This window comes from Rhipicephalus sanguineus, chromosome 1 (genome assembly GCF_013339695.2).
Source record: "Rhipicephalus sanguineus isolate Rsan-2018 chromosome 1, BIME_Rsan_1.4, whole genome shotgun sequence".
NCBI lineage: Eukaryota > Metazoa > Arthropoda > Arachnida > Ixodida > Ixodidae > Rhipicephalus > Rhipicephalus sanguineus.
The window spans coordinates 132,374,825-132,397,734 of NC_051176.1; the positions used below are offsets into that span (position 1 = coordinate 132,374,825).

The 22,910-nt window shown below is 46.9% G+C and overlaps 1 protein-coding gene across 2 annotated transcripts in view; it reads right to left on the bottom strand.

Annotated features, from left to right (window-relative positions):
* Nucleotides 1-22,910, bottom strand: part of LOC119398316 (uncharacterized) — a 116,714-nt gene that overhangs the window by 57,586 nt on the left and 36,218 nt on the right. Inside the window, exon 1 of one of the 2 annotated variants that reach the window (XM_037665344.2) lies at nucleotides 14,435-14,635. The exons of the other annotated variant lie outside the window; for it this stretch is intronic. Within the exon in view, the coding sequence (XP_037521272.1) occupies nucleotides 14,435-14,509 (75 nt within the window). The 5' untranslated portion in view covers nucleotides 14,510-14,635. Of the gene's footprint in view, nucleotides 1-14,434; nucleotides 14,636-22,910 lie in introns of those variants that run through there. 2 annotated transcript variants of the gene reach the window in all.

Genomic DNA, 22,910 nt, shown 5'->3' on the forward strand with positions numbered 1-22,910 from the left:
CGCCGGTAGCTCCGAAGAGGGTGAGCGCAGGCCTCTGTATGAAAAGAGGGCGCCTGAGAAATTGACAACTTCGCGCTCCGCATCCAAACTCTCCTTGCCACGCACGACTGCGACATTTGGCTGAGACGTTCACAGGAGTGTCTGCCATACGCAGGATGTGTTTTCTCACCAAGCCAGAGGGGTGGTTCACGACCCCTTTAACAACAACGAAAAATAAAACTCACACATAATTGCTAATATAAAAGTTCAAGATGTATTGCTGGAATAGTTAGATAATATAACAGGAAGTATTGTTGTGCTAATGTAACAGCAGATGGTACTGAACACTTCATAACTGAGGTTAAACACTTTAGTTGTTTCAACACACCAGGTTTTACGAGCGTCTTCGCAGAGAGTAGCACATAATATATTAGTACTTATTATCACTTCACGTTTTTGGCTTTTCTAACATTCTTGCTCCCTTTTTAGTGCACTATCCTGCAACTGCATGCACCCTCTACCCCATTCAAGCAGCCCTATGACGCTGGATTCCTTACCATTTTTCCATAATACGTGAACGCGGTTAGCTGATTAACTCCAATAAATCAAACTGCATGGTGGTCCTCATCTCTGTGCGAGAATGCTGCTGACGCAGTAAATGAGGTCAAAGCCGTAGAAATGGCCAAAGTCTGGTGTTTTTTTTTTTTTTCCGCATGTTCAACGGCGTAACATAAATTTAAAAAAATGATAGTCCATATAGCATAATGCCTTTGTAATGAAAAAAAAGACAAATGAATGTAAGACGGGAAGATGTAGGTGTGTACAGTTTAACATAATGCAAGCACATGTGCAAAGAACATAACTCACGGCACGCCGAAAATAAAGTCAGGTATGTGTATAGGACAACGATGATGCCTGTGAAACTACGACACTCCCCTGGTGTGTACTCGTGTTTAAAACATAATTAATGCAGGACCATCAGGATAATAAACCCGTCTTTTAACCAAGCGACATGTGGTCGCAGGGCACAAGTCTTCATGGCGATCCGCTTTCACGCATAAACTAAGTCCCTTTGACAACCTCTACTGCGCACAGCAGTTATATGAGCTATAGAATAAATTTGACGTGTCTGACGGCATCTAAGAACTTCGAAGAATCCTCGCATTAAAAAATTCAGGAGCCCTTCACCAATCCGGGAAGTGGGGGCAAGAGAAGCTTGGCGTGGACGTGCCTTCTTTCTTTCTTTCTTTCTTTCTTTCTTTCTTTCTTTCTTTCTTTCTTTCTTTCTTTCTTTCTTTCTTTCTTTCTTTCTTTCTTTCTTTCTTTCTTTCTTTCAATACAGCTAGAGGCTGTCCCGGGAACGCTGTTTTAATTAGGGCGGAATCGGCGTGGCGTCTTTCATGTTCTTTCCAGCGTTCGTCAGCCTGTAGAACAGCCCAATAAAAGGACAACCACGCGATCATGAAAACGCGTTCTAGGAATTAAATTTTCTCAAAGTCGGAATTTTTCTGCAATGTGCCATTCCTGGTATCCACCTTACGAGTTGTCCAGCAGATCGCTTCTAGTCCGCCAACACGAAATACTGCTATGAAGCGCCCTCAACGAGTGTACTGTTTCCCAAGTGTTTTTTTTTTTATTTTTGTATCGTCAATAGAACGCGTTCATATGCTTCAGTTCACTTCACAGTAGGCAAGCATGGGCGCGTGGCCTAGTGCTGAAGGAACTCGCCTTCGGACCGGGGGGACCCAGGTTCAGACAACCCCAGCACCGGAGAGAAAATTTATTTTATTTATTTAATATTTCTTTGGTGCGCGCGCGCCAGCAGTGGGTGAGGAGAATTTTTGGAACACCACCAACTACACAGGTCAATAAATACCAGCTACGCTTGAAAAATGCCAGGCCTGCGCGGAACACGCAGCACAGTCACAGCAAAAGCTGGAGGAGCGGTTTTCCTACAGCCCGTCGTAAACTCTCTTTGGGTGACTATACTGCAAGTGCAGTTGCAAGGTAACCACTACGCATACATCACAATTTTACGAAGTGGGCGATTACCCACAATGTCATTATTTATCATTCTGCAGAAATGCGAGGTACCCATTACGCGTCTGTAAGGCATTTGGTGCACTTCGTTGATGCTGTGGCTGATGACGATGAAGATGGCTGAAGCCTTTGCAATGGGTGCGAAGCTTTAAACCACCCACCCTTTACGCAATTCGCATTGTGTGACGCCTGGTGTTATTTTACTCTTCTATCACGCTATATTACATCTTTTAATGTCATTCCTTGCCCACATGACGCTTGTATAGGGTCTTTTTGCGAAGGAGTTTCAAGCAGTGGCATGGCTCTGTGGTAGAATGCTCGGCTGCCACGTAAAGTGCCTGTGTTCAAATCCCGCTCGAAGCCTGCTATAATAATAATAATAATTATTATTATTATTATTATTATTATTATTATTATTATTATTATTATTATTATTATTATTATTATTATTATTGAGCGCGATAGCTGTTACGGACACCGGCAGCGGCGGCGGACAACTACGCCACCAAAATCGGCTGTTTTCGTGATCTCATGACAGCTGTGGCTGTATAAAAAAAAAGGAAAAAAAAGAAGAGGAGTGCATATTGGTACGTTGACATCCGGCTCGTAGCAAGAGGGGACATTCCGCAGGCGGTTAGTCCTCATTAGTTGAATTATTTCGATATCGACATTACGGCTCCGAAGGCGCCGTCAGAAAATCGTGTTAGCGTCCGCCCGTCGCTGATGTCCCTAGCTCTGGCCTTGATGACTTTGGCGAAAGAGAACTTCAACCATACTTTATGTATGTTCGTGCGTGAGTTTGTATGTGCGCGTGTATATATACACATGCAAAACTGAAAAATTTCGAAGGGGGGGGGGGTTGAACCCCCCTACTCACCTCCTCCCCCCCTGGCTACGCCACTGATATACCACGCAGCGCTTTAGGAACGCGAGAGGCAGAGTTCGTAGCTTGAGCCATGAACGCGGGAAGGCGTTCCGCTTCCCGCTGGCGTGTCTCTCGCTGAATCGAAAACGGAAACTACCCAAGCGCTCACTGTCGGTGCTGGTTAGTGTCATGATGTAGTGATTCAGTTCACCGATACCAGACGGCGACACCGCCCCCCGCCAACCAAAACACTGTGAAAGGGAGAAGGTGTGAGAGAGATATATAGGCGCGTTTGTGAAGCCTCATGCATGAGCGTCGGTAGCAAAGTGAGCAGAGCGCCCGGCACCTATCGTCACGAACCGAGAGGTCGTGGGTTCGACTCCCTAGTCATCCAAATCAACTCAACTTCGTTCTTCTGTTTTTTCTTTGTCATCTGTATTTCACTACTTATTTCCGTGACGGAAATACGTCACTGAAGTCTTGGTGGACCCCGGCATAAAACACTTTCGTGTTAAAAAATGGGCAGTTGTGTGGGAAATCGAGCCATCGCTCTACCACTACTCCATGTCCATTTTCTACAGCTGACAACAGCTAAAAGCTATAGGAAACGGGGAGAACGTATCCGCAGTCGGCTGCTGAGCATGTTGCATACCTGCGCAGAACGATCATCGCTAGCACACAAAGCGATCCGCCACACTGCGCACGAGGCCAGAGACGAACATAAAAAGAACAAGCTTCGCGCCCGCTCTCAATATCTGTGCAGTATCCCGCTACGTATTAAAGATATATACGCTACCCATAGTGCCGGAGGATGCAGAGCCGTAGACGGGATCGTGCACATCCATTGACCGATGCAAGAAACACGAAGGCTCAGGAGCGGATGCGCGTGCTCGACAACAACAGACAGAAGAAGACTGTGTAACAGCTTGAAAAGAAACGAACCAGCAAAAGAAATTGCCACGAGAAAGCGAGCCTCATAACTGAACTTTACAATATTGAGTCAAGAAAATCGAACAGATATTGCAGCCAGCTTTTTCTTTACGGCTACATCACTTTGACTTCAACACCTGTAAACGACGATGGGTGAGCGCGAAAAGATTAAATAAAGCTCACTCCATTTTATAAGTCTCGTTGTTGTCCCAGTTTCTAAACTATGTTCATGAAGGCGTATACATCTGGTGTGGTTTCCCTAAAAGGCGCACACTGTACCGTACACACGCATCCGCAAATCAGGGGGCATGCTGACAGGCATCTACGAGCTGTAATTACGATGCGCATATTAAATGTGGTGCCTTACCTTTATTTACCAGACTGAAAAATTAAGCTGCAAACGTCTGTATATATTCGGGTTACTTCATCTATACTTCACAATTTCTTGTCATTCAGCACTGACACGAACATCCATTGAAGACGATAAAGGACAGTGGTTATTTCAACTCCGCGGTGTTCGCAAACATGGTGCCCGGCTACAGCCTTGTTAGGTTTGTTTGTTTTCTAGCTGTCTTACTTCGTTCGGCACTGGTATACCTTTGTCTAACGCGATGCAGATTCGACGTTGTCGGGACACGACTGAACGCCTCCCCATTCGGGTCACACGCGTGTCGCCATTTGTCCTGGTAACGACACCGTTATACTCTATCGAGCGAGCGCTATCATAGCACCGTTCGCGCACATGCCGTTCCCATGCATGGCTACGGGACCAGCGCCAACGACTGAGACGGCGATGCGCGGCAGATCGAGGCCCCTCCCCTCGACCGCCGCGTAGCAGTTGGACTATATATATACGTGCAGGGTCGCAGCAGCGTAAATTGTCTGCTTCAGCTTTGACACAATAACGCGCACGTGTGTGCTTACATGTAACCACGCGCAGCGATGAGCTCCAAAGCTCCCGGAGCGATGTATTCACACAACCAGCACGAGCGCACCTAGAAACTGAGAATCGCACTGCGCATATGATGGAAACACGTGTACACGTCATTTCGATTCATACTCGGGCTGCGAGGGAAGCAGAATTTTTCGTTGCTCACGCCTTGCTGAGACTTTCGAATGAATTCAAGTTGTATACTTTAAGTTCTTACAGAATGTGGCTCGGTCATATACTGCAAATCTGTTGTAAGGATGCCTGCGCACCTGCATGCGTACCTGTGTTCGAGCGTCACTGCAAGTACACCCATAACGGTCACACTACTCTGCAGAGGAAAAAAAAAGATAATGTGGGGGAGTACGGTAGAGGGCTGGAAGGTTTTCTGAAGAATGGTTGCTGAAAAGCGGATGCACTTGGATATAGCGTGAATGGAAGTCCTACTTTCTTTCTCCTTTCCTCATTTATTTTTCTCTCCCTCCCTCTCACGGACTTAATACCGATTTCCACAGTCGCAGTACATTCATTTGAGGTCGGCATTGAACGCAGTGACCCCTTGAAAATGAACGATCCTGTCTGCAGCGAGTGAGGATCATAGTGATACATCGACTTCCAAGCAAAAGCCGGTGGTTCCCTTCTAATGCTGGCGACACAGCGGCAGGTATTGCGCTGCACTGTACACCCGCCCCCAACCTCCTGCGTCCTCCACCCCTTTCTCTGTGTTCTTTCCTCCGGCGGACGACAGAGCGCCAAGCGGTAGGCGAGCGGATCACTTATGCAACCGGCCATCGAGCCGTGGCAGCCACGACCCGTCGTGCGCGACGTGCGCTCTAGGTGCGAGGACAAGCAGTTCTCGTTCACGGAGAAGGCGCGGTGTCGCCCCGCTGCGAAACAGGAGCGGCGGAGAGAATAAAGGTTAAGTACACCGCATCAAAGGAAGGGGGCGAGGTCGGCCCCAGCCCAGGTCACGGTGAAGGAAACCGCGCGCGGAGAAAGGTCATGGCGACGAGGATGCAGCTGTCGCACTGACAGCGTCCCACTCCTCTTATGTTAAAGTAGGAAGCTTGGGCGGATGGTGGTTAGGGGCCTTGTGCGTGCCCTTTAAAGGCTCGACGACTCGCCATGCAAGCGTTAAAATCGGCGCGCGACCCAGTCGCACGAGCCGTCAGCCCGGCGACTGCAGCGAGATGAAGGACTTAATAAAGTATCGAGGGAACCGTTTCGCGTCATTATGGAGCCAAACGGACGCGCTTGAGATTACATACGCCGACTAAGCGGTTGAAAAGAGGGTCCCTGTGGAGTAAGTGGGTGATGATTGTGGCAGCCTTATGTACAGCTTATCGGACTTCCTCGAGGAAATGAATGACTGGTTTTCTCGTTTCAGCGCTACACGCCTGGGATCACGACGGGCGCCGCAGCGGATTTCTGCAGCTTAGTTTCGATAACTTGAACGGTTCCGTAACCAGCTCAGAAATGTCACGACACGTGCGCCTTCCGATAAAGGCTCTGTCTGACAGCGCAATACACTAACATTTATGTAACAGAGGAAACCACGAGCATGCAAACGCCAGTAGTGAGGTAAAAATATAAATAATCCGTTTCATACTATGCTCAGTACAGTGCTGCGGTAATCTGCATACTTGCTAAAATTGTTGGCTAGTTGTGATGACGTCAGGTACCAAAACTTCCAAAATGGCCGCTTGTGCGTCTCCAAAGGAGCAGCGGCGCGGAGCACTGGATTTGTGATACTGATAAAAACTGTCATAAGAGGGTAGTCCAGTTGGCTACAATGTGTCCGCTACGCGGCATCAACGCATCGGAAAACAAAAGATGCTTTCCGGCGGACCAAGTCCTCTGGTTTGTCGCTGGCGGCACTCTAAAAACAGTTGCGCCCTTTGGGGCGTCTGTTTTTCCCAACAACAGTCACCCATCTTGCGTGCCTTTACTTGCTTGAAATCAACGCGCCCGTCATTTCCAGGTCCCGAACGGCGCTATCAGCTTGACAATGCATTCTTGAAAGGAAAGTGGCGAGTGCCATGTTTTCAAGAAAAGAACGCAAGCAAGCCAGGTGAATATTATTGTTGCGACGCAAAAAGCACTCCCCGAACGGTACAAATTGTTTTTAGAGTGCATGGGTGCCATCTATGGCCCTGCTTCAATCAATAATCTTCCCCGCAACATACAAAATTACTCACGCATACATGCGGCAAGCTGTGCGTGTAAGCAACTACTGCGGTAGCAGGTGGCGTTACACTGAAAATGCATGCAGGAGCTCAGCGCGCACTCACATTGGGCTAGCACCACAGGTAATTCGCGATTTATTTATTTCATTGTGGTAACCGAAAACGAATTTCTTGTGCAGAAAATTTGACTGGCGGTGAAACAAAGCTTAACAAGACTGCAAGGAACCGACCTACGTAAATTTGCAACGTTGGCTGTTTCGTCAGTCACACTGCCTATCTTAACAAATAAAAATTTTAAAAATATGGACAATTCCCTGACTCTTCCGGGTTTCCTAAATCCCTAGACACCCTGAAACAGCTGATTCTCGATAGACAGTCGCAAAGAGTTTGTTAAAATGTGCAGGTGTCCATCACGCGATCATGCGGATGTATACCTAACCTTCGCGCCTGCAACCGCATGAAAGCTTAAATATAAAATGAGCGTACAAAACCCTTCGCTCAACAACTTTGGCACTGAAATACTTCTGGAGTCATCGGGGAATTTTAAGGGCTCGTTTTTCTTTTTTGTTATACACAGCAATAATGAGAACTTTCCTTGGCTTCAATGTCTGTTAGTTCCCATTAATGTTATGTGTAACAAAGAAAAAATTCCCCTTCCTTCGTTTATTCATAGCGAGGGTCTCGTCCTGGCAGACTTAATGCCTTCAGGTAGTATGCGAGGAATTATTGGTCAGCTGCCCACTCGTAAAAAGATCACGTGCTGCGTGACGCCAGCAGGAAGAGTGCCCCACACTCGTCGTCATGGCTACGAGCGGCGCTGGTTAACACTGCCAGGTTTAAATGCACATATATATCCGATGAAATGGACGAGTGGATGACCGCCGCTGTGGCTCAATTGGTAGAGCATCGGACGCGTTATTCGAAGGTCGCAGGTTCGGTCCCTCCAGGCGGCAAGTTATCTTTTCGCCCACTTTAATTTCTTCTCAGTTATATCACAATTGCTACAAATAGCATCCCCTGTACTTTGCTTGGCTTGATTGTCTGTTAGTTTTCATAAATTTTCTGAAGTCATTAGTCATTATAGAGACTACGCCGGGAGAGGAGTTCTCGAAGCTTTGTGCTGGCATAGATAGACAAAAGAGCGAGAAAGAAAAGGTAGGCAGGTCAGCTAGACGCTAACGATTAAGTGGACGAAAATAAAGTTAACCCTTTGTATCCCAGCGTCCACATATGTGGACAAAACATATCGGTGAAGTGGCATCAGGCTAGCCAACGCACAGCCTTGAAAATCAATTGGAAATGTTGGCATTACTTAAGCATTTCATAAAACATCTATACGTGTCAACTTCTGTGCGTGTCAACTTCTAGAAATAAAGCTAAATTTTCCAAGTTTTCGGTTTATTCCCACTGTCGTATGTATTGTAATTGCATATGCGAAAAAAAAAATATTTACTTGCGCAACTGGATTGGCCATAGGATACAGAAGGTTAAGAGAGAAACGGAGCACAGGACACTTACGAATAAGTGGATGAAAAAAACGGCACAGATAGATGGAGCATACTGCGCACAGTCCACGCAGGAATACCTATGCACGCATACGACCTGTCGATGACGCTAGCCGATATATTGCGAAAGTATGAGTGGTTTGACGGTAGGAGTGAAGAGGGACGTGACAGGACACGCGCTCACTTACAACTAAGGCACCCGTTGTAAGTAAGCGACTGCCATGTCACGTCTTTCTTCACTTCTGCCGCCAAACCGCTCATACTTCTACATTACGTTGCACCGACTGGCCCTGCAGACTACTATCAGTCGTTTATAATTGACCATCTTGAGGGAGTAATGTGCGCGCGCGCGAGAAAAGTGCTTTCCAACCAGGGGTGCCTGATTTAGCCAAGTTTGTCATACAGGGTCTTTTAAGAAATGTGTCCAACCTTTTCAAAAAATCAGGAAAATGCGATATTTGCTCGGGGCTTTCAGAATTGCCTTTTCTGAAGCGGCAGAAATCTTAAGGCAGTTAGGAACATCATTTAGGACAGTAAATAAGAAAGTTACGTTAATTATTTTTTTAATTAGTGGAGTTAGGTGATTGTGTCAAATGGGAGAATTGAAGTTCTTCATGCGAGGAACCCATCCGAGCTTTGAGATTTCGAAAAAGCGTCCTCTAGTCATTGTTGTGGCGTAATGAAATTCAACGAAATGCGACGGCTTTCAACAGCGAAAGCCATCGAATTCGGCTGAATTTCATTACTTCGTAATTATTACTAGAGGCCGCTTTTTCGAAATCTCATTGTTGGGATGGGTTGCTGGCACAAATAACTTCAATTCCCCAATTTAACACAGTCACCTAACTCCGCTAATTAAAAAGTTAAATTAATTAACTTTCTTAATTACTGTCTCAAGTCATGTCTCTAATCATCTTAAGATGCCTAGCGCTACAGAAAAAGTCATTCACTCATTTTGGACGTCTCAGAAGAATATGGAAGTTGCGTTCTTCCATGTTTCTGTTCAGGTTTCGCCATTGAATTTGGTTGAATTTCATTACTTTGTAATTATTACCAGATGCCACTTTTTCGCAATCTCAAAGTTGGGTTGGGTTTCTGGCATTAAGACCTTCAATTCTCCCATTTGGCACAACCACCTAACTTCACTAATTAAACAGTTATTTAATTTAACTTTTTTAATTACAGTCCCAAATAATTTCTTTAACCATCTTAAAATCCCTGCCACGACAGAAAAACCAATTCTGAAGGCAGCAATCAAATATCGCATTTTCCTGATTTTTTGAGAAGGTTGGACACATTTCTTGAAACACCCTGTATACACAATACATATGCTGGTCGACGCGTTTTTGCGTTACTTAGGTTAACACTTTCGTCGGGAATATCCAGGCTTTATTTCGTAATTAGACGAACACTTACACGCAAAGAGCAATAGCACTTAATGTGTGAGCGGAATCTACTTCAACTGGCAGAATATCACCATTACCAATAGCGTGGACATACCTTGTTTTCCAACAACGTTCTTGTAATAATAATAATTGGTGGGGCTTTACGTGCCATATGATTATGAGAGACTCCGTAGTGGAGGGCTCCGGATATTTCGATCACGGTTCACCTATAGGGTTCTATAACGTGCGAACATTTTGTAGTTCAGTCACTGAAGTGAGGAACGCGTGCACAATTTTGCCATCGGTGAATTTTAGTACCGCATGCGTTGCTAAGTGGGCCTTCGCTTCGGAATATTCGTCTCTGAAAGTGGCGACTTTCTTCGTACTGACACAATACGAAGAAGGTAGCGTTCTACACCACAATGCCAACAGAAAAATAATACGACTTCGGTTCTCTCTTCACGGTTGCATTCTAGTCGCACGCCGGTTTGTCGGCCATTACGACGAGGAATTAGTTAGCTATCGTATAAAAGGAGTCCCCTAATCAGAGGCGGCGCAGTGAAGTCGCATTACAGCGGAAAAGCTGTGATCAACAGTTGCATCTTCGATGAAAAGTCAAGTCTGTAGTTTCTACCCTTTTGTTGCGATTTCGCAACTAATCAAATCCGAAATTATGAATCCATACAAGACGCTCCGGAGGGAGAAATGTTAATTCGGACGTCATGCGTAGCCATCTGGAGCAAAACCTTCAGCGTGTCGCCTTTACTGACTTGGAAAAAGATGCATTGCTCGTGGTGCTCCCAAAGAGTGTGCACGTTTAAGGAAAGCTCGTGTCGTTATATCCATTCAGGTACATCAGTTCACGTCAACGTCTCTGAAATATTAAATGTATTGCAGACTGCTATAAAATGACAGACCGGCACACCTATCAAAAATTTGCGTTTGTTTAGTGCAAAGGCATTCAAACGTGAATACAACTTTTTTTTGTGCTAGAAGCTCCGTTTAAGTTTTTTAATCTAGTCTTGAGTGTCACCTGCGGTGGTGAAACGGTGCGAGAGTAACTTCGGGTGCTATTAGCCCGATACAGGCATTTCTAACTCCGACTCGAATGTTTTTATTAAGACAGAATAATTCAGGCTATAAGAGCTTAACTCGAGACACTCGGCATGTTCCAGGAAGCTTACGTCTTCGTTTGAACAAGCAAGGGAAGACAGCTCACGAAGTGCAGAAAGCTTCAATACAAGCTCTTACAAGTTCGATTTCCTCCGTCTCACAAGTTCGTCAGAGCTTTGTAGAGTGATGACTGAATGCCTGGCATGGGCGCGCCGTCTTCGTTAATGCACAATATGGCATAGTCGCTATTAATATTAGAAGGTGCCGATGTTCTAAGCCGATCTGGAATAACGCCGATGCGTGAAACGAGTCTAGGCTTACAAAATGTCTTTAGACAGTTTTTTTGCAGAACTTCCATGTACCCCAGTTCCCCAAATATCAAACACTGCTAAGTTGCAAGAAAGAAAACAGGAATGGAAACGGTGTTAGAGGCAACGATTTGCCACTGCCGCTCGTCAAATCTGATTCGGCAATGTTTCTTGTAGCGCCTGTCCTTGGCCGCAGAATCATGTGTCACTGCCTGTTACTCCACCTCGACTTCGACCCACATCGATGCAAGGCTTATAATATCCGTGTTGCGTTCGTAGCATACAAAACGACTGCATATTTTAATAAAGACTCCTATACACGGGTATTTTTAACAGCGAAGCTGTTTAAGCCGGCCGTAAAAACTTTGAGGTGTACTATCATCATCATGAACAGGTATGCGCCACAGATATTGGGGCAAATCCCACCGCTCACCACTGGTCCACTAAAACTGAAGAAGGCAACAGACGGGCGGCAAACACCAATTGAGGTTTCTAGACAGACGTAACCAGTAATTGAGAGAAGCTTTAATAAACCATCGGGATTAACCCACTGATAAACACCGTGACCGCATGTTTCCGCTTCGCTGAAGCGTCTGCATGGAGTGCTTCAGCGGTACGTACAACGAGAGAATACTGGGGAACGGGAATGGCAACGGCGGCTGCGAGAAGACCCCGAAGCGATGGAAGCTGTATACGCGAAGGTCGACGTGCCCGTAGATCTATGGGAGGTGCGAACGCTCGGTTTCAGCGCGAGTTCCTGTCTCTGGAGTTCGGACATCCGTTTCGCGTTTGTGACTGTCTTTGGTTGAACTCGAACATCTCAGAAGCAACCTAGAAACAACCTAGCATCACCTAGCTGAAGCCTAGCAACAACCTAGAACCAACCAGATTAGACTGCAGAATCGTCCAGCTTCTCTGTTTAAAGCCTTGCGCGACTTCGTGCAAGATTCGCCTTTTTTTTTTTCTGATATTCATTTTCGTTTCATAAACCCGCTTCTATTCGGAGCACTCACTAAATATTGCGTTAGCTCTAGCTCTGGTGTAATAAGACATGCCCAATTCACCGACTGTTTCTGTCTTTTAGCTTTTAATTCAGGACAGAAGGCGTGTGTGCTGCCGGGACCTAGAAAGCGTCCTTGAAGCGTAACTTTGCCAGCAGCAAGATATGATCTCCGACGAAACATTCGGGCTATGCATGTAGAGATAACATTTTGCTGGTGCCATCTCTGGCACCGATGGGCTCATTTTTGTCTTCTGTCATATCTGTCAAGTTTGTGCTGAATGTCACATAGAAAGCAGCTATAATTTGGAGCAGGATTTTTTTCCCAAACTGGAAACATAACTGTTGAGGTTTAACGTCCCAAAACCACGATATGATTATGAGAGACGCCAAACTGGAAACGTCGCCAGTGTTCTCCACCACAACAATAAATACGTATACATTCCTAGCCTGCGCTGTTACAGGCTTTCCGAGTGAGTATAGCTAGCGTCGACTGAGATTAGGTATGACCATTAACACGGCCTCACTATTCTTCTATTTCATTCTAGAGTCACTCATTCACCTGTGCACAGGTACTCCAGCGTAAGAAACGACCTTTGCGCGCAGAATCAATTCTTTATTTATTGTTGTTTTTTTTCTCTTCTTCACACGGCACTCGGACAGGAACGCAGTGTACGTTGCACAAATGTATGAAAGAGGAAGCATCACCTTTCAACAACCCTTAAGGTATAAAAAAAACCCTCACAACAATGGGTGCATGAATATCTAGCGGTAAGTACTGTACATCAACAACGCTGTTGACGGAACCTATGCCTGTCCCAGGGCGCGCAATGAAGACTGGCATCATTGTCATAAATTTCTACCGAGCACCTTTCACTCCACAAAGGTACCATAAACGTAAAAATTTTGGTATGCGCATTATAACGACTATACCTCATAGTGACTGCGCAACACAGTGCTGCGAATTTTCGACGACAGCACAAACCAGCCATGCGAAATTCGCGAACTCCGTTAGCTTGATTAATAATGAGAGATAAGGTGAAATCTGTGTTTCAAAAGAAACCAAGGAGCTTGAAATTACGGACTATTAGCCATAAAACTCCTTGCTGATCCACGTGTGACTTGAGTAAAATACATCACATCCAGTTGAGCAAAACGTGTCCTGCATCCACTAGACGACGCCTGCGGAATTTGCTGGACACCAGTACAAGCCTTATTAGAGCCTCCGAATTCAAATGAATCCGCCTATGAGGTACTGCTACAAGATACCAAACAAAAAAACGGGCTTGGCATTCGGAAGCCCTTATACATGTGCAATAAATTCAACGACAGCACCCAGTTCACTTCGCGTTCCTCCTTCATTTCTTGAGAGTAATTCGCATCGCCTTTGAAACACGCCTACTGATATAAGCACCCACAATCGCTAGCCATTCGAATCTGCTTGTCAATCACATTGAGAGTTTCTTCTGCTGCATCCTCAGTAAACTCCGGCACAAATTTATGCCGTTATTTTCTTTAAACTCCATGTATAGAAATGGCATAACCTTACTAAAGGTGCCCCGCCACGGTGGTCTAGTGGTTATGGCGCTCGACTGCTGACCCGAAGGTCGCGGGATCGAATCCCGGCCGCGGCGGCTGCATTTTCGATGGAGGCGAAAATGTCTGAGGCCCGTGTACTTAGATTTAGGTGCACGTTAAAGAGCCCCAGGAGGCCAAAATTTCCGGAGCCCTCCACTACGGCGTCTCTCATAATCAAATCGTGGTTTTGGGACGTTAGACCCCAGATATTATTATATTATTACTTACTAAAGGTACGTAAAAGTTAGAATATGAGGCACATCTGCTTACAAAAAAGCAAAAAAAGAAAAGAAAACAACGTGTTTCTGTCGGCATATTAGTGTCGACCGATACAACCACGTAAACACGAACCAAATGTCGTGTCTGCTGCAAGATTAAGGTTTTCGCTATCTTATGCATTTACAACGCACCGCAACCAAAAGGCTATTATATCATTCTCTACACTCGTTGGTGCTTATCGGTTCGCTGTAGCAGATGTCTCGCACATGGAGGTGTGAGAGGCATCTACTACTAGCACAAGTTTCACAAATCACTGGACCAAGGGCGTTCACCTTGAGCGCTAGAAGCTTCTCTTGGCCAACAGAAGAGATAATGAAAAACAAGACACTCCTTCTCACCATGGCATAGTGGCAGATGACAATGGTGCCAGACTTGAGATCGGCGAAACCGCTGCAGCTGGTCATCGACATCATTACTCGGAGGTGTGAAACGTCTCCGTGAAATCAGTCCGCAAATTCCGGCAAGAAGAGTCGTGCACACACAACGACGATGGCGTAGAGATGACTATAGCCACATGGTCGATAACACCCGCAGAGCAGCGACCGACGGAACCCGCTTTTCGGTGTCGTGGACGGTCCCGTTAAATTAGCTGTAGGTGGCTCTCAGACACGACATCTTCGCAAAGCACGAGCATGCTTAGCGGGCCGGCCCACGGGTCTCCCAATAGGTAGAGCACGCAGGCGACGGCAGGACGGCGCTGGCACGTGTGCGCCCGATGGAGCGTCGGCGCGCGACTGGACAGGACGACCGGACTCGGCGGACGACTGAGCTCAGAGGCTCTGCCCAAATAACGAAGCGAATGACCGCGCTGCGAACAGAGCATGCACGTGCCCCCACGAATAATCTGCAGGCCCGACAAGGAGCGCAAAACAGTTCTCGCTTACTTCGACGCTCGCGTGCTGCGGGCTCCGATATCTGGTCAATTGCGGGAAGAACGGCGACGCTTCGCACCCGTATCGAGGCACAAATCGGGGGGACCTAGTTTTTCGGCGGCGCGGCGCTAACGGAAGTCGGTCTCTCGGCCGCCAGCCATCTTGTCGAGAGAGAGAGCAAGAGAAGAGGAAAATAGAAGCACACGGAGGCGAGCGGGCGCACGCGAGGGCAGAAGACGAAGAAGAAGAAGAAACACAGGACGTCGAAGAACGGCGGCCTTACCTCCTCACCACCGCGGCCTCAGCTGGACCAGCCTGCCCGGCGGAGGAGGCACCAGGCGCGAGTCGTCGAACGCGTGTAGAGATGGGCTCACGTGACCTTTTGTCTGGTAGTTTGGACGGAGAGAGAGAGATTGAGGAGTACTCCTAAGTACAACACCTGTACTTCTCTTCTTCTTAGTTCCTTTTTTTTTTTTTCTTATGCGATGTCCGACGGGCGCTTAAAGCGAGGGTGCCCCGTTAAACGGGAGGGATTCCTTCTTCCTTTGTGCTTCTAGGCTTCTTCTCAAAGAGCATGCCGCGAGCATTAGTCTCCGCCGTTGCCGTAGGGGCGAGGAGCAACCAGTGACGCGGGGAAGCCGCCAACGCCGCTGCATCGCCGTGACCCAGTGAAAGAGCCGCGTGGATCGACGAAAAATGAGCCGCAAGCGGGCTTCACCGCGCAATCTCGCTCTACAGCGCTCCGAAGCGCAGCGCCCGCAAGTACCAGGGGGCAGCAAAGTGAATGAGCCGGCGTCAATTAGGTCCTTGCGGCATTACGCGCCGCGTATATCGCGTGCACAGCCCGCGTCGTGCGTCGGTTCCACATTACCCCTTGAAAAGCGCAGTCGGTGCGTGACGCCAGGTTTGCCTCTGTTTTGGGAGCAGCCCGTCGCAAGGCGCGAATTCCTCAGCAGCACGTCCATCTTGCTCCGGAGTCTGTGGATCGAACCATTAATGTCTAACGATAGACGTAAAAAATGGCACGCACACGCTCAGGTTCGATCTGGGCGCCGTTTGCGGAGGCCACCATTATCACTGCCATCGTCGTCAATAAGAAACGTAATGTCAGTCGTGCTTTTCGTAAACACATTCAGCACAGTGCTATAAGTAGATGAAGAAAAGTTATGATAGAAAGAGGAGCCAAGTATACCATAGGTGTGGCTTCTGATTTCAGAAAACAGTACGCACTAATAGACAGAAATTAGATACTATGGTGTTTCAATTTTTCAGAGTCACCGTTCTAGCCAGTGGTATTGGCAGGAGCACCATTGGAGCTGAGCAAATTATAAGTGTCGATTCCTTGGCTTGATTTTCTGAGTGGTTGTCGTTAAGTTGCCGCTACTCCGGTAAGTCGAACATAGCACTAGCTGCATCGCACGTCCTACACAGAGCCTGAGCTACGCAATAAGCAGAATTAGAGCTGAAATATGTCGCGTGCACCATGCGTTCCCCATGATGCAGCTGCTGCAACAGCGCTAAGCATACAGAAGGACGGACAGAAACATGGAGGAAAGCGCCGACTATAATGTTAAATTTACAGTAAAAGAGCACGCAATATGTACTCGCGAAGGGACATATGTACGCACGAAATCAAGAATGACATGATGCAAGTTAAAAGATTAAGCAGCACCTTTTCATCAGTGATTTGTCACTCAATAGACTAACAGTGAAATTGCGGGTGTGTTGACGCAGTTGCCTTTTTTAGATGGCGCCAGCATAGGCGTGCGCAGGGTTCACCATCAGGGGGGGGGGGGAGGCAAAGGCTCATCGCAGCGCCGGTCAATGTACGGGGCAGATTTTGCGCCCCCTTCTTAGGTTATTAGGGGGGGCGCCCCCCCCCCTGCCCCCCCTGTGCGCACGCCTATGGGCGCCAGCTTCAGTGATTAATCTTGTTTTGTCTTAAAACGCTTCGCTACGCTTTTATTCAATTGCGGGTACAACCATAGCCTCTATATATATATACAACAAATAACGAAGAAGTCTTCCTTTCCCCTTCAGCTCTTTTAAGGAATGCACCTGTACACATTTAAGTACCTAATTGTTTGCCTGACATAATCTTTTGCCACAGATGAGAGAAGCATCACGCTATATGTCTGAAACGCATTGTACAAACGGGTCCATGTGCCTGATTCTGCACTTGCGCGAAACCTCTTGAACTGCGCAAATTCTGACGCACAGACCAGAAAGTCCTTGCAGTATCTTTTGGTGTAGATAAAACCGCAGAAACACCTGCCCGTTGCCCTATTTATCCCAGCCGATGCAAAACACGATGAACTTACAGGATCAGCGATACTTTTTCTGCGTTCGTAAAGTCGCGTGTCAGGAACTCCGTGGGAATATTTTAGCTTTCGGCACACTGCACCCGAAACAGAAACGAGCAAGATGCGTTACTCCAACAGGCAAGTATGCTATTTCACGCTTGCGCGCTCAGCGTTGCATAAGAACGGGTCGTGGTTAGCGAGGGTTATGGGCGTGTGATTACGTTACGTAGGATTGCGGGCGTGTGATTTTCGCTCTTTCTGCAAGCGCGTCTCTCTCGATAAGGAGGGCGCACGGTTTTCTGTTTTACATTTCGACCGGTTTCGCCCCACGCAGTCGTGACATACTTTGCATACACGATGACCACTTACTGATCTACCCACCGCTATTGTTCGTGTTCAGTGCTAATGCTCTGTGAGGTACCCTTTCAGTTGACAAAATATATTCTGAAATATGTGCTACAATGTTCGACGTTCACGATTCCATCGCTAAATCAGAGCCTGCTACACTGTGACGCAGGAGAGCCAACGCTGCATTCTATCATCCTGCCAGTGTTCCCTGCAGTATCTCTCGTGTATCTTTCCTGTATCGTATATGAGCTTCTGGAATATTTCCATGCTACTTCAACATAACCCACGACCTTCATCTTGTCACTGCATATTCGAGTCATTGCGCGCCCAAAAGCAAAGCTTCTCATTCGCAGGGCAGTTGCTCACCCCCCCCCCCCCCCCATCTTATTCAATAACACATGCTACGCCGTCCAAACTTCCCGCGGTATATAATGTAAAGTGATACGTGAGCAAGTGTGGTGTCAGTGACCGGCATTCGAATACCGGTCACTGAGACCATAGCAGTTTCTTGGCCCGCGGCGAATATGCAAACGCTGCACAGATGTGCACTTGTGGCCACATTAATGCATTCGTGGATACTGGCAACATTTTGAGGCGTTATCAAGATTGCGGTTGATGTATCTACGTGAAGAACGTTCACTACCTGTGATTGTGCGCGCTGAAAAGTGTGAAGCTGTGTCTTCCTTTACAGGGACCACGCAGTCGTACTACTTCCGCGTACTCCAGAAGATATGCGCCTATAGCATTCAAATTTTAGCATATCTCTGCAATATTAACATTGCATGACGGGGATCTACGCCGCATCAAGACGCATATCATCATCAGTTTGTTCCAATAATTTAGATTCGTAGAGCTACGGCTTCAGCGCATAAAAAGTTACTGACGCAAAAACATTGTCTCCCTTCATTTATTATTTTATTTATTATAATGCCGAGATCTGCGACCATGTTTCAGGCTCACAGTGTTTCAAGCACGCAACAAACAATTGATTACATCATCTTTTATGGCGAGCAGTTCCTTATGCGTGCCAAGTACAGCATGGATTCGGGCTGGAAGCACTCCTCCTTGTCGTATCCCGAGAATCACGGTCATACTGTAGCAGAATATAGCCAGTTGACACTTGCGTCAGTCAGCCCGATGCAGAGCCCAGAATTTAACAGTGACCTCGTCGCCGAAAGCTGGGCGTGCGCCGCCTACGTCGTCCACCATTTCCCCCTACGAAACAGTTACCCGAATTCACTCCGGGTTAGCCTCGGTATTTCGTTGTCATCCATGATACGATAAAGCGGAATCATATAGCGGAATTCAGAAGACGGGACGGATTGCCGGTTCGCCCAGTGGATAAGCTTAACGTAGCAGGGTGCCGACGAATGACGGCACACACGGAAACGTGGCAGGCATGTCACGAACGTCTGCGGACTGAATCGGCAATTTATCCTGTCGTGCGAATATAGGCGTCTCCATGTTACTCATTCTAGGGTTATCTACTGCTATGATGGTCTCAATTAATGGCCTTCGAATATTTCAGCGGGCTGACTAACGTGAGCGTCAGCGGTTTGCATTACTACTTTATTCGCACGGCCTCCGGTCGTTCGTGATGCCACAATATAGACCTGCTTCAAGCGCGAAGCCGTGTTTCGAATCTGTCACATTAAAATGTTATGTAACTGAAGTTCCGCGCTCTCCAGCCGTTAAGGCTTTTACAACGAATCTGTACTTACATGGTTCGGACCCTGGAATTTCTTCGTCTCCATCGACATAGCTGTCGACAGGAACCCATCACACCGACTAAAGCGAAAAGTGGCACTCGCCGCATGTATTTCCCATTGGAATTACGCATGCAAGACACACCCCAATATTCGTTTCAATAAAGAGGCGCACAAAACAAGTGTCGGAACGACATGATACATGATAAGGCGCGTTCGAACAATGCGAAGCACTTAGCGTTCGCCGCATGTGTTTTATTACGGTTTCATGAGCTCCAATTGCCACTGAGCGGCAACTGTAACGTATACGAAGCAAGGAGTGACGTCACTACACTTTCATGTGTAAAGAAAGAACCCTCCTAGCACCTTATTTCATCTGCGTTTCGAAGGCGCTATGGGAAGGCCACACATATAGTAAGGACTCCTGTAGAGCAGCATAAACACGGTGGTACAGTGCATTTCATCGTTTTTTGCTGTAAATCATTTCAGATAGTTTATTGCTCCATATTCAAGGTTACGTCACATTGGTCTATCCAATTAGGTGACATAACAGCTTCGCTGGCCAACCACCTTCACAGCGTGGATTAGAGCCCAAGTTTTCCATACAATAAACCGAAAGCGAAAGCTATCATAAAAAAATGATCATGGAGAAAAAAAAACTTTCGCCAGTGTTGTTTAAAGACGGCACAACCCGACTCAATCACTAGACAAAGACATCGTTCCCGGATATGTTAGAAGCAACAAAAGTTCAGCAGCGCGGTGAACTACAGTAACTATACTCTCAACACATCGCCCCATGCTATGCTCGAGGTTGCCAACACGCATTTCAAGATTGGAAATTTGCGTTGCTGATAAGCAATGATTTATTAATGGGAAGCTTTGGCCGCTGTCGAATCCCCAATTAACCATCAAGCATCAACCTGCAACGGACTCCACGGCATGCCACAGAAAAACAAAACAAAAAAAGGTCAATTAGCGAACTACATCAGAGTATTGATGATACCCGACGGGAGGAAGAACAAGCGACTAATGACTCGTGGCCTCTCTTTCCGTGCTAATAGAGTCTTTCATCTTGTCCGCTCGTTACACTCGGCCACAGACTCGGCTCCCTTTTCACGGAACAGTGCAGGCATTCGCGCATATGCACAACGTTTCAGTTTTTTTTTATTCTTTCACTATGTCTCTTCTTCTTTCTCCTCCTCCCGTTTCCGAGAGCCTGTGCTTTTTCCCGGTAGAAGCGGCTGGACGTGTTCTGTGCCTGACCTCGTTGCTTAATTCCGTCCATCGTTTTCTTCTATCAACCGTCGCCTATGCGATTTCACGCGCTGCACAGTTTTTTTTTTTCTTATCTGCAGTAGTTAATTTCTCCGATTCCTATATCGTCTCACACCCACGGAGCTATTTTGTACGCGTTCTGTGACAGAACGGAACGAAACGTCACGAGAGGATGAGAGGGAGGCGCACGGGATTCGTCGAGGCTCGTCTGACCGTCAGACGTGAGAATAAATAAACCAAGCGGAAAAGGCAGTGCTATCAGTCATTTTGGCAAAGAACGGGCAGAGAACGGATGAGGAGATGTGCACCGTTCTGTCCGATAGTACGGGTACATAACGGTCTCCGAACGACTTGGATTGGATCGAAGTTAAGCGCTGGGGCCGGAGAATCGAATTGGCCTGCTTTGTGTCTGGTTACTCCAATCCCGCGCCGAGTTTGCGAAAATCGTAACATAGCCAGCCCCCCCGCCCCCCACCACTGAACGACTCGTCAAATTGCGACATCACCTAGAGCCCACTCAATACATCAGCACAAATTGCTAAAGTCATCACGCTCTTCAACTCCAAGATTTGAAAAACAGTGCCTGCCAATAGTGATGTTCAGATATAATAATTCTATACTTCTTCATGCGTTGAAAACATTTCCGAATTACCTCAGCTCGCCTATTGGCTGCTTGCTCACTCTCATCCTTCCGTGATAAGCCCATTTTTGGTGTACGAACCAACCTTGATCGCGAATTAAACTTTTCCAATGATTTTTTTCCCCTAGTAGCTACCCCGTGGCACATATATCTAGTTTAGTTGAAGCGTTTAGGCCCCCTTCTTGTAAAAATGTTATTGTGTATCGTAACTTAGACAACTTGTCGTTCATGAACCAACGCACATTTATCATTTATTCATTCATCATACAGTATACGTCTACGACCGACATTGCACGAAAGCTCAACGCGCCACAGCCGTCACGACGAGTGCTAAACAAATGTCGCAACCATGTTATTTGACATTGTTACACTGAGCTGCATGTTTAGGTAAAATGTTAAGTAACCGAAACTGCATGATTTATAGTACAGATGGTTCGGGACGCTTCCGCAATTCTATACGGCAATGTAGGCCAAAACGAAGCCTGCATTTACCCCTGGTCGAAACGGCGCGCTTCATGCGAAGTGCATCACTACACATTCTGCGGTGCCATGCTAGTTTCTCGTCGGTAGCGTTTTAAGCGTATCGTCAAGCCGGCATTTTCTGCTTTATTTTTGTTGGTTTTGCGTAGAAGCGCTGAAGATCGGCGTCCTGGAAATGCTCATTTAAAGTTTACATTAATCACAGGACTACTTTCCCTTGCCGTCCATATTAGCGGTCTTAATCTTGTACTTATTACACAAGCACTTAACTACGTATCCCGTCAATACAGATGCGCCTGGCTTCATGCACGCTTCTTAACGCGATTACCTGCCTTGCACGGCTTGACACATTCCAAACTGCGTAGTCTCAATTAACGAACTGATCTGGTGCACGCCGTCTCGTACACCGAAAACCGCAAAAGCATGTTTCCGATAAGTTCCAAATGTCGAAGAAGCCGCCCATTTCAGACGTGTCGCACGTCGTATTGAATGTCGCAGCGCACCTCGTGCCTCCTGCTTCGACCGGTTTTGCAACTTATACGATGTTGTGACCAGCCCCCAATAGCCGTTTTTGGTGTGCGATGTTGTTCGCCGCCGCCGCCATCACAGCTATCACTCACTAGAAAAAAATACTTGCGTTCCCGCCGTGATTAAACGTGGTACCCTGCGCAGGAGTCAACTTTATGTTTGAGCCACGCCAGCGCTTGCAAGCTACTCCGGGAAAAAAGTCATTCAGAGGCGTCCTATCGCGCAAGCAGCCACGTGCATCTACGTAGGTGCGTTGCGTTGCAGTAGCGTTTTATCGCACCGGGCGCTACGCCATCTGAATCGCATAACGGGTGGGCGCTGTCTGTGTTTTGTTAACCTAGCTCCCTGACCTTTCCTCTTATTGTATGACTTAATGCGTTACCAAGTGTGCAGCAGGCTTTGGCCTTCAAGTGTTACAGAGAGTAAGTACTGTATAAGTATGTTGCGCTAGGAAACGTGCATTTAAGAAAAAGGAAGCTGGAAAAGCAGGTAGTACCTCAGCTTTCAAGGGGTTCTGTATAAAGCAGCACGCAAGTTGTGCGCAGCAGTTCATGAGTCATTCATCATGACTCGCAATAGGAACGCGGTTGAAATAAGCTTCGGAGAGACGTGACCACAAAACACGACATAACGATGAAAAGCTTTCTATCAAAGTTAATTAA